A 17,754-nucleotide genomic window follows, 5' to 3' on the forward strand; every position below is an offset into this window, starting at 1 on the left:
TTTGCTTTACTGTGTATCTCTTCTACTTGAATGTAAATCCCCATAAACACAGGAACCTAATTTTTCTTGTTCCTCATTATATCTAAACCCTTAGAATGATGCTGGGAATGTGGCAGGTGCTCAATAAGTATGCATTGAATGCGTGGTCAAATTAATTTAAGCCTCATATTAGAAGGCTCCCTGTGGTCAGGAAACTGTGGGAAGGTGGCGATCCTTGACTCCTCCCATTCTTTGAGAGCTGTTTCTGTCCCTGTGTATGACAGCTAGCAGGTTCTAGCCTTGGTTTAGGTTTGAGTGATTTTTGCTGTCTTATGTGATGGTCTGTATATTCTACAGTTTCTATACTGAACATACATTTGCGTTGTACTATGGAAAAATTGTTTTCTAGTCCTTTACAAGTCATCATAATAAAGAAGGGAGGAAGGCTAGAAAGAAAATTGTAAAAGTGATGGGTTTGCAACAGGAAAACTTAAACAGGCTAACTGCTGTGTAGGTGACTTGCTGACAGGTTGGGGGCCAGAAGGAGGGACAAGGAGGGGAGAGGAAGACAGGGGTCGGGGATAATACCACCGCTGCCAGTGGGAGATGGGCCAGTGCGAGCCTGGCCTAACAGTGCCCCACATGGGCACCTCATGTGCCCAGCCTTGGTCACTCTCTGCATCCCAGCCTGTGGTGGATGGACTTTCTCAGCATGTCCTTTTTGGACTCTGCCTCTCAGGGGTCCCTTCCTGGAGACTTACTTGTGACTGAGTAACCTTGTCTTTCAGCCTGCAGCAGAGAAGTCGCCTGGAGCCTACTTCCTTCCTGAGTTTGCACTGTCCCCACAGGGAAGTTTCCTTGAAGACACAACAGGGGAGCAGTTCCTCACATATCGCTATGATGACCAGGTAAGAGCACTGCGAAAGGACTTACCCTTGGCTTTGCCGTATGGCAGCGGGCAGGACACTGTGTCTTAAAACACCTCTAAATTAACCATATTGTCCTCCACACAGTGCTTATACAGTAGCCGCTTGATTCTCTCACGGGATCCCAAAGTCCCTAAACAGCCCCCGCTGCACACAACTTCCTGCGCCATGTGCGACTTTTGTTTTGGTTGGAGGATTTGCTTGAGAATCACTTATTTTTCCTTATTTCTATGTCAGAAATATCGGATGGGTTCATTCATTTTAGCAACCACCGAACTTAGTATTTCATGCTGAAATGATCCACAAGTTCTTGTTCTGATTCAGCATCGCTTCCCTGCCCTCTTGGCATTTACTCCAGTTTCCTTCGGCTTCACAGGCACTTTTCTTTTCCAAGCCTGTTTTCCAGAAAGGAACAAAGTGTGCATGCCTACATGTGTGTGCATGTGTGTGTGTCTCTGTGTTTAAATCATTTTGCGAAGGCTGGGCTTGGCTGATGCCTTAGCAGCATTTAAGATTATACACGCCTTTGAGGTTACTTACAACCCATTGAAACAGAGAATGCTCAGCTGGGCCAAATTCAGAGGTTTCTAGCTGAGGAGCCCGGATTGCTGAGGCCCTGCAGCAGACCAGGGTGGGATGTAAGCCCACGTGGGCCCTTAATGGATCCAGCAGATCTTGGCGCCTACAGGCCCAAGTGGAGATCAGGAGCTGGGCATGATTACCTTGTCATTGCCTGTGACAGTGTGGGAGGAGATGGCCCAGCAATTGAGGCCAGCTGTGCTGCCCTCAGCTGTGCAGCGCAAGGCCAGCACATTCTGTTTTGATTTGGAGAAGGCCTAGTTGGGGCAGCTGACAGCACTCGCAAGAGCAGCCGAGCCTGCCAGCCCGGGTCGATGGGGATTTGACTGCAGTGGAAGGAGCCCACTCTGGGGCTGGCTGGAGGAGGACTAGGGCACAGCAGGGCACAGCAGCTGATGAGGACGGATCTCGGGGAACGGGTCAGTGGGGGTGTTGCTACCCAGGCCGGAGTCCTTGCTCTGAAGCAGGCACTTCACCTCACCTGTTGTCCCAGTCATGCTCCTCATCATGGAGACACAACACCTGCCCCCCACAACTTAGAAGGGTAGATGCTGATGAGGACGGATCTCGGGGAACGGGTCAGTGGGGGTGTTGCTACCCAGGCCGGAGTCCTTGCTCTGAAGCAGGCACTTCACCTCACCTGTTGTCCCAGTCATGCTCCTCATCATGGAGACACAACACCTGCCCCCCACAACTTTATCTCGGTTTGTGCTTACATTGTGAAGCCACATTGGAGAGAGACAGAGCAAGGGTAGAGCAGAGGAAAGCTGCTCCAGTCCCCCAGGCCAGAAAGTAGAGATGGGAGGAGCGGGAGAAAGACACGCCCTTCAGGTCATGCCTGGAAGGACCTGCCTCTCCACGCCAGACCCTATCTTCTTCTATCAAATCAGCTATGGTGACCCCCTGGTCCAATTACCTTTCAAAGACTCCAACTTCAGTGTGTGGGACCCCTAGGAGACATCTAGTATAAAGCTTAATGCCTGCCTTGGCATGTTTATCTCTGTAGCTAGGGCTGGGGGAGGGGCAGAGCTGTGATGGAGCAGACTACCCTGTAGGCGTGGGTGAGATGATTCCAATCTCCAGTCATTCTTCCAAGTGACTTCAGAAATGACTGCATACATAGTTACATGGGTAGCTGTGGGGTGAACATTAATTTTTTCCATAATTTTATTGAGAAATAGCAATGAGACAGTTTCAAATCAAATTGGTAGGACAGTTTCAATAATTAACACATTGCATACTCTCTTCCTAGTGGTTATTTGCTGTACAAGTTGCAGATGTAACTCAGCAGTGTCCCAAATTTTCTGATCAAGGAGATTATGGGGCCAAAGAGGAAAGTGATCGATGATGTAGGGTGTGCCTAAGGAGAATCACATGGAGAGAAAACATTCTCTCAGGCTTTCACAGAGAGCACATTGGCCAAGCAATGGCTGTGACTCATCCACAGGGTAACACTGACAAAGGATCTACAAACTTAAGATACAGTATCTCAGGATAAATCCTGAGGGGATTTCACTGATCTTATCAGATCCAAAATATACAACTCTTCTTGCATAGGTCTTACTTTGTCTTGGTCTTAACCATCCAGTGTAAAAGTATAAAAACAAAGCATAAGAAGTAAAGCCATAGTGTTATGTTGAGCTATAGGGAACTCAGGTCAACAATTTCTGATACTGCCAGTCAAGTCAAGTGGAAAACCCAATACTATTATGGACTACTGGACTCTTTTAGAATATTTTGCTGAGTTAACACACCTATAATATTCAAATGATGGAACTAAACAAGAAAAGGTATACAGATGAATGTCCATTTTGTATCTGTGTATTCAAAATGGTTAGGGTAGATATATGGTTACATTCTCTTAATGAATAGAGGGATTTGTTCTAATAGTGTTTGTAAATAGGATATCATGTCTGCATCTTGTATAGCAAATAACCACTAGGAAGAGAATATGCAATGTGTTAATTATTGAAACTGTCATACCAATTTGATTTGAAACTGTCTCATTGCTATATGTCTCTCAATAAAATTATGGAAAAAAAAGCTACAACTCTTGTTGCATAGGTCTTGCTTTATCTTGGTCTTAACCAACCAGCAGAAAAGTATAAAAACGAAGTATAAGAAGTAAAGCCATGGTGTTATGTTGAGCTGTAGGGGACTCAGGTCAACAATTTCTGACATTGCCAGTCAAGCAGAAGACCCAATACTATTATGGAGTACTGGACTCTTAGAATATTTTGCTGAGTGGACATTAACTTTATATTTGTATAAAGGGGTCCAGGCATTTGTGCCTACTTGCTAATAAACTCCAAAATATTAAGATGTTGTCTTTTTCTGCAATGGAGTTTTTAGACTGCCTACAATTCATGACATCTTTTAATGCAGAAATCCATGATGCAACAGGCTTTCAAAGGAGACCTTAAGAAAAATGAATTGAGAAGGCAAAAAAAAGGTGAAGAGAGTCTGAAAAATATTCAGTTGTGTATTTTACAATTAGAGTGGTTAATGCCTCCTCTATGTTCACATTAATTTACTATTATACATTACATTATATTTGCTGTAGGAGCAGTATGAAAAGCTAGTAAAAGAGGAAAACAAGGACCTTCAGTTTTTTCTAGCACAGATCTTAGAAGTGTGTGGTACGCTGTGGGAGGATTCACTATTCCAGAGAGCCCCAGTGATGAGCACACAAAACCGCTCTGGGTCTTTGAACTGTGAGTTTTCTTTGGGACAAAGGAAAACAGACTGAGGACAGTGGTGGAGGACACAGGCCCTTGTGCTAGGCACAGTGTGTCTCTTTTTTTTTTCCTTCATATTTTAGGACAGGGTCTACAGGGTCTCACTGCATAGATGGGACTTGTAGTGATCCTCCTCTGTTCAGCTTCCCAAGTGCTGGGATTACAGGCGTACACCACCACGCCCCATGTCAATCACCTTCTCAATGTGCCCCAGGGGTGGGGCTGGCATGGCAGGCCAGGGATGGAATTCCCAGCCCCTGTGTCTGCCTAAGCAGGCGCTTTACTCTGCTGTGCTATTTGGCTGGCCCTCATAGTGTATCTCCTGAAGGAACCTCAGGATCTAATCTGTCAGGGACTCTTTCCAGCACCCAAGCCCCAACTCGCCTCCCTGGACCTAACATGCAGGAAGCCCTGTAATGTTAGGGAGCTTCTCAGGCACACAGGCAAAGACGGAACCATTCAAATTTATCAAGATCAATTAAAATCCAGACTTCTGGAGTCATCCACTTTGCATTTGAATCTGAGTTCCACCATCTTTTTACCTGTTTGACATTGAAAGAGTTACTTTCCTCTCTGCATCTCTGTCCCTCAGGTGTGGCATGGAGATGTGGATGGCCAGCAGCTCTGGTGGGAGTGTTTTGAGCATACAAAGGAAGCAATTCCTGCAGGTTTCCTTGCACAGTACTGTCTAAACATTCGATTTAGCTGTTATCACTAATAATATTATTTGCAAACATTCCATTCTGAGAATCTCAGATAAGCTTATGCTAAAGGAAAGGAGTGTATTTTCCATGTACGTCAGGGGCCCCTATGCAGCATTTTGAATTAATTTTTATTGAGTTGCAACACACATGCAGTAAAATGTATACATAGCTGAAACATAGAACTTGATGACTTTTAAAATATTTCTACACCTATGTAACCACTACCCAGGTCAAGAAATCAAGACTTTGCAGCACTCTGGAGGAGCCACCATTCTGTCTCCTGTCACTGTTATAGGTTGGCTTTGTCTGTTTTTATTTTTAATTTTATATAAATGGAATCATGCAGCACGTACCCGCTGGTGTCTGGCTTCTCTTACACATCATTATGTCTGAGAGACTCAATCAAGTCCCTGGACCCAGCATAGTATAGGATGTAAAGTCTAGCAGCCAGTCGCGCTCTTTGGAACAAATTGTCTAATATTGGAACACACTGCGGCAGGCCGGGGGAGGCAGGGCTGCTCCTTCCCGGAAATTCCCAGACTGTCCCTGCGAAGCTGGCAGGGCAGCCAGCAGAAGTTCCATGCCTGGTAAGGTGGTGAAGGGGACCATTCTCCAGGATACCCTTTGTTTCCCCCCAGCCATAAGTCAGCATCCACTTCCAGGGCAGCAGCTCTGCAGGGCTCTGCTGTGGCCTGGATGCCCACCTGCACTGTCTGTCCATGTGCGCACACGCCTGAGCTGCCGTCTGCCACTGCAGCCGCCTGAGCCAGACTTGACAACCTGCTTATGGAGTGAGGCTGAGAACTGGTTTCTAACACTGTATGCAGATGTGGGTTCACTAGGGCCTTCCTCCCCATTAAATACTCATTTGATAAAATTTGAAGCAGGTGGGAGGTGGGGAGATGTCAGCTTTCTTGGATGACCCTTGTAGGACTTTTAAAAGTATTTTATCCCGGGCATATTTTCATGAAGACCTTCAGGTCACTCTTCAAATGGCTCCTGGATTAGGTGCCTGGAAAACTAATAACCCAGAGGCTGGTAAAGCACAGCTGAGATGTAGGCTGTGTTTAATGAGACACATAAAAGCCACACTGTGGACCATGCAGGGAGCTGAAGCAGCTTCTAGTGAAGCCAGCTGCGGAACAGGGTGGGTTAGTGCGAACAGGACTAGTCAGGCAGCTCGGCCCTCCTCCTGTCACTAATTAGCTTGTAATTTAGCAGTTATTAGTCATCTTTAGATCTCAGATCCTTTAGCTGTTTTGAAAAACAAGTGACTAGGATTCGTGATCAGTACTTCTTCTATTCCAAAATTGCCTTTTCTTGAAACTGCAAATAGAATATTCCACATTTTAGTGTGTTAATTGGAACATGCTGATGGTCCAGGCCCGCCGGCCAGCAGCACAGTGAACCGTTACTTAGAGAATTATAGAATTTTACAGCTGGTGCAGACTTTGGCCCAAGCGCTGCATTTTACAAGTCAAGAGGACAGAGACTTTGTGCAAATGACTTACTCAAGGTCATCCAGATAGTTATTTGAAACACTAAGACCATTACAGTCCCAGACCCTGGCTTCCTCACTCTGGGATAAACTTGGCTGCTTCACTTAAAAGAATTGCCTAGAAAATTGTATATTTTTTTCGAAAAAAAAAATCTTGATTCTACTCTTATGGTCTATAGAGCTTCGGGGCTCTTATTAGACCACAGGGTGATTTAATGTTCATGGATTTTCTTTATTGGCTCATTCTCAGCTCCTTCAGGAATATGGAATTAGCTATGCTAATAGCATCTGATGGGCACATCGTTCCTCCTCAGTTTTCAGTAGAAATCACGGGTTTTTTCAATGTAGGCAAAACATGTGAGCTGCAATTAAAACAGTACTGGCTTCCCACTGGGGAGCGTGTGGGCAGATGAAAGCCTCCCAGTTCTTGAGTAGTGAGAAGGTATTACTTAGGGACAACTGGCTGAGAAGGCTGCGGCTGAAAGAGTTATTAGCCAACCAGGCTCCAGGGAGGATTCTTTTGTCATTCCTCATAGTGGTTTTGGAGTCTTGGCTCACAGAGGACCTGCTCACAGGCAAATAGCTGAATATTGGCTGGTCCTACGAAGAAGTGTCTCAGTTCTGCACTTTGTCCCACCCCTGACTAAGGCAGTGTTTGAAGAGTGGCACTGTCGCTGTGTGCCTATGTCTCTTTGTGGAAAAGATGGTGATGCCCTCTTTGCCCGTCTTTGACTTCTTTAGGCTCCCTGAGGACTTAAGTGTGGGTGCACAGTGGACCCTCGTTTGCACATCTGTGGCAGGGTTAGTGCTTCCCAGCAAGGCATCCTTTAGTTTTAAAGTTAGGAAATGTATTCCTTCCTTTGTCTTTCTTTCCTCTCTTTCCCTCCCTCCTCCTTCCCTCCCCTTTCCCTTCATTCCTTCCTTTTTTCCTTCTTCTCTTCCTTCCCTCCCTCCCTCCTTGCCCCTTCTTCCTTTCATTCCTTTTCTCCTTCTTAGCATTTGTTAGCTCTAAGGAAATGTAGGCAGAATGCCATGCGGACTTAGCAGAGCTGACAGGATGGGCTTCCTCCTCATTGGCAGGTAGAGGAACAATGCGAGCTTAGAGACATGCCTTGTTCTGTGACCACTGAGTTGCCTTTGTGTGTTCGCCTTCGTGGGTGCTGACCTCGCCACATACAGACCACGAGGGATCAGGAGGCAGGAAGAGTAACCTAAGTCCCATGCATACATAGTGGAGCTGGGCGTGTAGTGGTGGGTTCTGGTTTTCTAAGAATTAACTCAGGGTAAAGCCCACTTGAGTAAGCACAGAACCATTTGTAAGAGAATGCTCTTGATTCCATGTTGGAGGGGTTGGACAGGTACATCTATCTAGAGCCCATCATCCCTTCTCCCCTATAAACTCTTCTGTCTTCCATAGATTCCAGGGAGGCATCCCTGACTAATTTAGGGTTTTGTCTCTTCCTATCCTGTTTGAGATTTTTCTAGGTTTAAAATGCTTTTTCTCATACTGTGATTTACCCTTGCTTTCAATGACCACCATGCTGTCGTTCATCCCCAGCACCCTCCTGGGGATTGAACCCTAGGGCCTTCTCACTCAGCTATAGCTCCATCTCTTTTTTTACTGTTTAAGTGGGTCTTGCTGAGTTGATAAGTCAGTCACCCGTGCCAGGCTCAAGCTTGCAGTCCTTCTACCTTCGCTTTCCGGAGTGCTGCAATTACACGTATGTGCCGTCATGACCAGCTTCTCTTACTCATTTTCAACTTTAAAATCTAATTCGTGATATCTTTCAGCCATTCCCCTACCTTAAGGAGGTATCTAAAGGCTTAAGAATTTCAATAACTTTCTTAAAATCACATGCAGACTCTGATCCACATGATTCTGCATTGGTACAAATCTGTGCTTCTAACATCCTAAGGCAGGACAACTTCATAGACTTTTCTCTTGGATGTTGCTGACTACCCATTTATATGAAGTCTTGTTTCAAAAGTGCCATGCCAGTGTACATTTTTTTACATTTCCGTTGTTAGGGAGGTGGGGGGCTGGATGTGTGGCCCTGACAGGCATCTGGAGTCATGGCGTATTAGAGTTGAAAGGACTGTGGGGTACTGGCTATTCAGGTGAGGAACTGGAGCACCAGAGAGGGAACGGAATCTTGTCCAAGATCAAACAGCCAGGCAGTAGCAAAGCCAAGTGCCTGTTCTTTGCCCTTAAGCTCAATTAAGACATTTTTACATCTAATCTGTGGGCAGGAAAAGTATGAAAGAAATGTTTGAATGAATTTTTATAACTAGTAATAATAATATATTAATAATGAAGTCTTTGTGTAGCCTTCTTTCTGAACTTCTTTTCAATGTCTTTTTTCTTGTGCTATTATGCCAGACCTAATTTTCCTTTTCCCTATTTAACTATTGATTTATGCATTCTTTCTAAGGAGAAGAAATCTGTTCCCTGTGAGTACATCCTTCTCAAAGGAACTTCTTCTGAACTTTTCATGAATATCCTGGCCAGGAGCTTCCTTGTGGTTAAACTGTTGGCAGGCCTCAGAAATATCACTTGAGGCTTTCAACTTATTTATGTAATAGTTTTTAGCTTGGAACGTATATACCAACTTCTGGAATTCCTGCTGAAGATGGACATAGCCCTTTGGCCACAGAGTTCTGTTGTTTTCTTCGCTGATCAGAGAGAACCACATACGTGCTCCCCACGTGGGGGACTTGCTGGCCATCGTGTGCCGTGATTTCAAGCAGCAAGCTATTTGGATTTGTATAGTTCATTCCTTTGTTTGTGAGTAATCTGGTCGAATGTAGTTATGCTGCTTAAGTGCTCCCAAGATTTAGTGATCTGCTAGAGAGCAAGCTCATGGCGGAGAAGGGCACATGCACTGGAAGGCGTGTATATGCACACGGTCGCTGAAAACCTGGCAGTATGTGCTGTTCTGCTTGACAGGTTCTGGGATCTCATTGTCATTGAGCTTTTCACAAACTGGTTATCTCTCAAGAATAAAAGAGTAGGTCTGTTTGTGGAGGTTCAAGATTCAGTTCCTAGACTATGCAATGTCCTCTTTTAATGCTGTCTTTCTAGACTCATTTTTGGGCTACTGGTGCTTTTTTGTGTGCATTTCACTATCCAATACTCACCATTTAATCCATCTAATAAAAATGATTTTTAAAAATCCAGTCTCTGAAAACATTCTCTCAGGCTTTCACAGAGAGCAAATTGGTCAGGCAAGGGCCGTGACTCATCCACATGGATGACACTGACAAAGGTTGTACAAATTGCAGTACAGGGTTTCAGGATAAATCCTGAGGGAACTTGACTGACCTTATCAGATATAAAAGCTACATTTCTTGTTATATAGGTCATGCTTTATCTTGGTGTTAACTATCCAGCAGAAAGGTAAAAAAAAAACAAAAAACGAGGTATAAGACGTGAAGCCATGTTGGTATGCTGGGCTGTAAAGGGCCCAGGTCAACAACTTCTGATATTGCCAGTCCTGCGGATGACCCACTACTATTATGAACTACTGGACTATATTGGATTCTTTTGTTGAATTCACACACCTACAATATTTAAATGGCAATGGAATACTTATCTCTGACAAAACTAAACAAAAAAAGGGGATACAAATGAAGGACCATTTTGTATCTGCATATACAAAATAGTTAGGATAGATATACAGTTACTTTCTCTTAGGGATCATGGTATCTCCCCTGTCAGGTAAGTATAGTTACTTTCTCTTAATTCAATGAGAAAAAAGATTTGTACTAATAGTGTTTGGGCAGGATATCATGTCTGCATTTTGTACTATGATTAACTACTATGAAGATAAGAATATGCAATGTATTAATTATTGAAACTGTCCTATTAATCAGTTTTGAAACTGTCTCATTGCTATTTGTTTCTCAATAAAATTAATAAGATAAAAAAAATCCAGTCCCCACTAAAAATCCCACACTGCAGCCAAGAATGCTGGGAGACAGGTCTTGTCCACAAGGTCCCTGGCTGCTTATCCTCAGATCATCTCACAGTGGCCCATAATGACCCTTGGAAGATGACATTAAAAGAGATCATCTGTGATCAGGCCAGGCCTACTCAGAGATTCCCACTGCCTTCAGGCACTCTGGGACTATATCATTTTGAGCAACTCATCTTTATTACCCATAACCCTCAGAAGACAGTCAGCAAGTGGGCTCTCCTCACCACATCTGCTCTTTTCAGCCACCCCTGTGTGCCTCACCCTGCTTCCTCTGGTTCTGTCTTTTGATACTGGCCCCTAGTGCTACTGTGCTTTGTCGTCTCATGCGCCACAAAACCGTGTCTCTATTGCCATAAGCCGCATCAGTTGAAAGCTGAATTTGACCAGGTTCATCACCTGTGGAGGCTGTGCACATCTCACAGCACAGCCTCATGAGACTGGTGCGGGGAGGGTTTGACCTCCTTGAGTCCCAGCTGCTACCTCCTAGCTAGTCTTCTCCTCCTCTTTTAATTCTCTTATCACTGGGAAGAGCATGTCATCCATCTAGATCACCAAGCTGAGCCTTCAAAGTCTCTTGGACTCAGTCATCATGTTTGCCTTTTCCTCCAAAGTCCAGCTGTGGTGCTGAGAATACTCAGGGGCTGTAGGCCACCCACACATCAGCCCACCCCTCATGTTAGTCCACTGCCCCCTGCTCACTCCTGCATGCTTTTGACCTCAATTCTCTTTCCCCTCAGCTTCTCGGGGGGTCCAGCTACTTTATAACATCTCTAGGTCTTCTGCTCACATGGGGTCTTCTATTAGCATTACTGCCCTCTCACAGGCAAAGTTTTCCAGGGATCCAGTCTACTGGAGCCCTGTGACTGGATCTGAACAACTCAGTGGCTTTCTCTGTCCTACATGCAGATGACCTTCTAGGCTGTATTGAAGAAGCCAACAATGAAACGTAGCCTCATGTAGTGGGGGCACCCTCAGTAGTGTGTTTGTCTCCAGTTCTTTATTTTGATGGCTCTCATTCCCCTCTTGTATTAAATAATTTCTCCATTGCTAAATGCATATTTCTCATAAATGAATGTCAGCCTCCTATTCTATTGTGGTCTGTTCTCAGCCTGGTTATTATTAGTGTCAGCTATCTTGGGAAAATGCATGGCTTTAGATGAGAAACTAGATTTTCAGGCTGACTGTGAGGACAGAAGATAATGGCAGGTGGAGGGCTGGATGGAAGCGCCTATGGCTTTCTCTTGCCCAGGCATGAAACAGAGGTCCACAGAGGTAAATAAGAGGCAAGATGACTTGCTGGCAAGGCAGGAGAAAGCCATGTCAGGCAAGAAAATACTTCTCTACCTCTCTCCAGGCTGAACTTGGAAGAGCTAGACATAGAAGCAATAATGGAATTTATTCCCTGTCACAAGGGATTTGAGCCATTGTGTTTTGATTGGCTTATTTGGAGTTTGGAAATGTTTCCTTGTACTTGGCCAATGCTGGCCTGAGTCACAGAAGTGCAGGCATAGTTGCAAAGAGGTTCCTGGTGGGCCAAGGCTCTGTGGGGCTCAAGTCCTTCCACAGATGCTTTTGTCTGCTCATGCTTGGATTCTTTACCCTCTGGATTATGTTTTCTTGGCTAGGACTTTGCACATCTTGAGGGCGCGTCCTGATGGTGGGGAAGATGGCTCGGTTATAAGGATACCTACTGGCAGGAAGGGAAGTATCCTGAAAGCATCTTATTCTCTATGCTGAATTATCTTTCATAGTACTTTCAATCTGAGTCTTATATAAGCCATGGTGGGGTGGCCAACTGTCCTAATTTCCCAGAATGGAGACAGTCCCAGTCTCTTCTCTACCTCCAAGAGTACACTCCACTTCCCATACTTGGGTGGGAATGCTCCAGGGAGATGTGTGGTTCCAAGGGGGCAGGTGCTGATGCTACTGGGTTTTGTAAGGAATCTCAAGGACAAATGAGCACAGGTGTGGGGCTGTGGGACACCCAATTGGGTGTCCTGTTTGCATTGCCAACCAACAAATTTTCAGGTCTGGTATTTTTAAGTTACTACATTTCTTTCCTTGTTTCAACCTCAGCCTTTCAACAAATTGCTTGGGACTTCCCCTTCTGATTTTATACCTTCTTCCTCCTTCCTACTGTTTCCAGCTATCTTCGCTCATCTCAGCTCAGTCATTACTTCCTCGGGGAAATCTTCCCTGATACTCCATGTCTTCATCCTGTCTGACCCTCCGTCCACCCTTCTGCCTTCCAGACCCCCACAGTTTTCCCAGTAGCATTTTCTATCCCCTAGGCTGGGTGGGGGAATGGAGCAAAGGGGAAGCTAGGTGGGTTGAAAGTATGCTCTTAGGTCTGTTTGCAGTTGGAGTGCTCGTGCAGGTGGCTTGCTTATCTAAGCAGCACATCCTGGGAACCTGCTGTGTCATGACCTGTTTAAGAAGATGTAACCCAAATTTGAGGTTTGGAATGTTTTCAGCAGTGGTGGTCCAGGACACTGAAGGATGGGCCTCTTCCCCGAAACCATCTCAGTTATGTTCATCATGCTGCACATGCACAGATGCGTGATTATTTTGGATGGGTTTCCAGTTCTGAAATTTAGTCCTGTGGCGTCACTCACATAGATCCAGTGAACTTTGTGGAAATTAATATGCACAAGATGCCCCTCCTTTCCCTAAGATGGATATTACTGATTGAATATTTTTCTGCCAAGTCTTCCATCATCCCCTTTGCAGTCCTCACATCATTGCTCTCTCCTCTACTCCTAGCACAGAGACTCCTTCTTCTGTTTCTGTGCCCAGGCTCTGTGCCCCTGGGGGTCAAGGACCACGTCTTCCCACCATTGCCCCACCTCACACTCCACAGCATGGCACAGAGTAAATACTCAGTGGGTGTAGGTTTGTTTAACATTATACCTTTGGTCCAAAATCTCAGGTGGGACCTGGTGTCCTCCTCTGAAGTAGCTCAGCTCTCAAACCAGCATCAGTATCCACACAGATTGGTCTTTAGTTCTCTTCATAGGAGGGACCCCTGCAGTGGCCCCCAAACTCCTGTAAGGTGTGATAGCTCACAGTGAAGATAAAGCGCAAGAAACAAAATGGTGATGTAATGGGGATCTGGGGTGGCCTGTTGTTTACAGGGAACAAAAGGCCACGAGACAGCCAGAATCTTGATATTCATTGATCACATTCATGTTGAGGCAAATAGTGAGGGGATTATGGCTAGATGTGCTAGGATGAGCAGTGAGGCTGGCAAGGCTTGGAAAAGAGGGAACAAAGCATTCTTGCCAAAGGGGTAGAATAGTACGTTCAGGGTTTTTTTTTTTTTTTTTTTACCAGGGATCAAACTCAGAACCTTACAAGTTCCAGGTGGGTGCTTATGCTGCTGAGCTATATCCTGGCCCTCTATTCAGGTTGTGGCTAACCTGTTTTGTAGTCGATTCTGGGAAGGAATTTTCCCTAGCGTCACATAGGCCTCAGCAGAGATAGTATGTCATATCTTAGCCCCACAGCCTCATGGCCCTCTTCTCTGGGCTCAGCTGTGGCCACTGGTGAGGATCAATGCTAGCTCAGCAAGCTGCCCACTTGCTTCTGTGAAGTCAGCCTTAGCTGTTAAGCACGAGCCGAAAGCCAACTGAAAGCCAACTTAGGGAAGTTACCTCTGTGTAGCCTGCACTGGTTTTACATCAGCACAACCACACTGCTTTCAGCCCCTTTCCTCTGGGAGTGAAGGGTGACAGTCTTTAATTCTCCAGAGCTCCAAAGAGTTGAGTGAAGTTTCTTCTTTAATTAAGAAAAGGCCAGACTTCTTATTCCAAATCTTTCTTTTGTTATGTGGCTCATGGTACACTGAGACATACATGCATTAAATAAGCCCATGATGTATTCAAACATAGTATTAAATGAAAAAGTGTGAAGTTTACAAACCTAAGTCTGAGCACGTGATTCCCAGGAACCCTTGCGGCGTGACCCTTTGTGCCTGACACCCGTTCTGAGCGCAGCCGTAGGTTGAAGGAGCTAGTAGTCATCCTACCCGCCTCGCAGAAGATAAAGATTGAACTGCACAGTGTTCTGGGAGAAAGGAACTACAAATAAAACATAAAACTTTTATAGTAACCCTGCTGGTGGTGGTAGGATTGACACCGCTGCTCAGATATCGCTGTGGGTCGTGTGGAGTAAAGCACATGCGCAGTGTGGATGTGATCGCCTGAAGGGTCCTTCCGTCTTCAGGACATGCAGAGGTTAGTGGAATGTGCCAGTAAGTGTCACAATCTTAATTGCCATGTTAAACACCAAAATATTTTTAGGATAGAAAGTATGCCCTATGGTTGGCAAAGCGAGTGTTACCACTAGCATATTTTACAAGTTGAGTCTGTTTTGTGTTCTAACTTGAAGCAGCTTTATTTCCTGCCCTTTTACAGAATAGAATTCTTATAAAATGTGTCCTTCACTCAACTCATTTTAAGATGTAGATTTATAATGCCATGAACTTGGTACAAACCTTTTGAACTGAGATGTTTTAAAGCCTTCTTCTTAAGTGGACATCTTAAACTAGCCCACTTATGGTAGTTAAGGTAAAAATGCTTTATTAAGCTTTCCAAATTTTTCTATAAAATATTACAATAAAGCAAACCTAGCTGGGCATTGGGATACATACCTGTGATCCCAGCACTGTGGGAGACTGAGGCAGGAGAATCACAGGCTGGAGCCGAGCTTGGGCAATGTAGTGGTTTATTGAGATTCAGTCTCAGAATAAAGCATACTAAATAAAAAGAGCTGGGAATAGCTCAGTATTAAGGCCTTGGATTCCACAAGAAGAAAAAAAAGAGACCTAAAAGATAAATGCACGAAATAATTTTTTTTTTCTCCAATGATAAATATAAGAAGTCTTTGTTCTGTGCAGCTTGATTTTTTTTTTTTTTTTGCGTTTTAATTTCATTTTATTTATTTATTTATTTTTTGGTCATATTTTAGTTAGAAGCAGTAAATGCACTTTTAAAGTTTGCAAATCTGCCCTTACCTGGGCTGGGACAGGCTGGCAGAACCACAGGAAGTTGCCCTGAAGTTCCACTTTGCCTGCCAATGGGATCTTGTGGCTCCTTTCCACATCTGTCTTTCTTAGGCCTTGCCACACAACACAGGACACCTTGTTGCAAACAGCAGAGCTCATCCACAGCCTTGCCAAGCCCCTGACATGAGCCTTTCATGTGTTAGGCCTCTCAGTCACACTGATCAGCTGCTCTGGAAGGGCTGGAGGACAGAGGCTCGAGAGCCCTTTAGGGATAGGGTTTGTATGTGTAGCATCTTTCCCAAGGGTCTGTGAGAGAGCTCTGCTCCACTTCTTCTCAGTTATAATCTGATTTGCAGATTAGCCTCATCTACACAGTGGGGTACTATGGGACCTATAAAAGGCACTGCATTTGGAGAGAAGGGGACCTCCATTGTCCCAAAGCTCCTAGATGTCTGGTCTCCCCAAAACACATTTACATCAGAGCAGCCCAAGATGTGTAAGACACTAGATGATTTATGTTTTTAAGAGAATGTCACCTTTATGAAGATAGTTTAAGATTCATAAGGTTGCAGAAGCTGAGATGAGCTGACATTAAAGAGATGAGAGACGTAGTTGCCACACGACATCACGATGCAGGCGGCGTCAAGCATTCTGAATTGGGCAGAGAACCGAATTATTCAATTCCGGAAGAAAGAGAATAGATGTGAAGGAGATTGCAGTTATGTCGGACAGATTTCAGAGAGCCATCCTGGGTACTCCCAAAAGAGATCAGAGAGAGGAAATTAAGTAAGTGCCATAAGATATCTTTGATTCATTAAAGGTCTTTGTGAAGTGAATCTAAAGCCATCACTAAATGGATATGACAATCATAAGATGTATTGTCTACTGGTTTCAAACTTAAAATTCAGAAAGAAAATATTAAAATATGTAGAAATTAATGCAAATCACATCCTGAGACTAATCCAAATAAACACTAAGATGTTTTAAGCAAAAACTATAAACTCTTAGACAATGTAAAAAATATTCTAAAGTAGTAATTTATAAAAAAGAAAGGAAAGCTATAATTCACACTGCTTAGAAAAAGATAAAAATGAGAATATTTATCTCAGAATTTATTTTATTTTTTTAATCAATTTTATTGAGAAAATAGCAATGAGACAGTTTCAAAACAGGTTAGTAGGACAGTTACAATAATTAATACATTGCATATTGTTGTCTTTGTAGTAGTTATTCATAGTACAAGATGCAGACATGATATCTTGTCTAATATCTCAGGATTTATGATACGAGTATAATTTATACTAAGAGGTAAAACTAATCTTGATTACTATAAATGTAGACATTTAATATCTTTAATAAGTGATATTGAAGCTATTTAGGGAAAGTTAATTTAAATCTTTCCCATATGCCAAAATAAATTTCAGATAGATTGAAAGTTAAAGTAAAATTACATCATAAAAAATATAAGAAGACCATAACAGTAAATATTTCTTTTTAAAAAATATTTATATATTAAAAACATTTTTTTTGGTATTTTAGGGTAGGGTCTACAGGTGTTCAGGGTCTCACTACTAGATTGGATGCCTAGTGATCTGCCTGTTTACAGCCTCCCAAGAGCTGGGATTATAAACGTGCACCACCACATCCAGTCTCAATCTCCATCTCAGTGCACCCCAGGGGCGGGGCTGGCACGGCAGGCCCAGGGATTGAACCCTCGGCTTTAACTCGCTGAGCTATTTGGCTGGCTCCAAAATATTTTTATTTGTTATGTAAATTTTTTGGTTTGTTTGTTTTTTGGTATAGGGTCTCACTACGCAGTTCGGACTGGTAGTGATCCTCCTGTCTCAGTCTCCCTAGTGCTGGAATTAAAGGTTGTGCCACCATGCCTGGTTCCCAGGCGGGCACAGCATGCAGTACTGGGGATCGAACCCAGATCCTTGCAGTTGCCAGGCAGACGCTTAGACCTGAGCTCTCTCTCCAACCCCACAGTAAATATTTCTCAAATTTCTGATGGAGAAGCTCAACATGGATGGAAGGGGGAATGTGCTGATGGGTTTGACTACCTAAGACTCTTAAAAAATACACTTGTCAAAAAAAAATTAATTTCTTCTTTTTTTGTGGTACCAGGGTTCGAATGCAGGACCTTGCGCTTGTCAGGCAGCCGCTTATGCTGCTGAACTATCTCCCCGGCCCTCAAAAAACATATAAAATCAAAAACTGAAGTACAATGATGTACATTTAGTTCAAATATTATATGAAAGATAATGCAAATAGATAAGAATTAGTACTAGTAGATGACAAAGGAAATAATTTACTATTCTAAATGGAAATCAAGTGATTAGTTAACA

The 17,754-nt window shown here is 43.8% G+C and overlaps 1 protein-coding gene across 1 annotated transcript in view; it reads left to right on the forward strand.

Annotated features, from left to right (window-relative positions):
• Adamtsl3 (ADAMTS like 3) overlaps positions 1-17,754 on the forward strand; it is a 497,024-nt gene that overhangs the window by 72,836 nt on the left and 406,434 nt on the right. Inside the window, exon 3 of the mRNA XM_023712415.1 lies at positions 768-887. Within this exon, the coding sequence (XP_023568183.1) occupies positions 768-887 (120 nt within the window). The remainder of the gene's footprint in view (positions 1-767; positions 888-17,754) is intronic.

This window comes from Octodon degus, unplaced genomic scaffold (genome assembly GCF_000260255.1).
Source record: "Octodon degus isolate 3935 unplaced genomic scaffold, OctDeg1.0 scaffold00002, whole genome shotgun sequence".
Taxonomy (NCBI): domain Eukaryota; kingdom Metazoa; phylum Chordata; class Mammalia; order Rodentia; family Octodontidae; genus Octodon; species Octodon degus.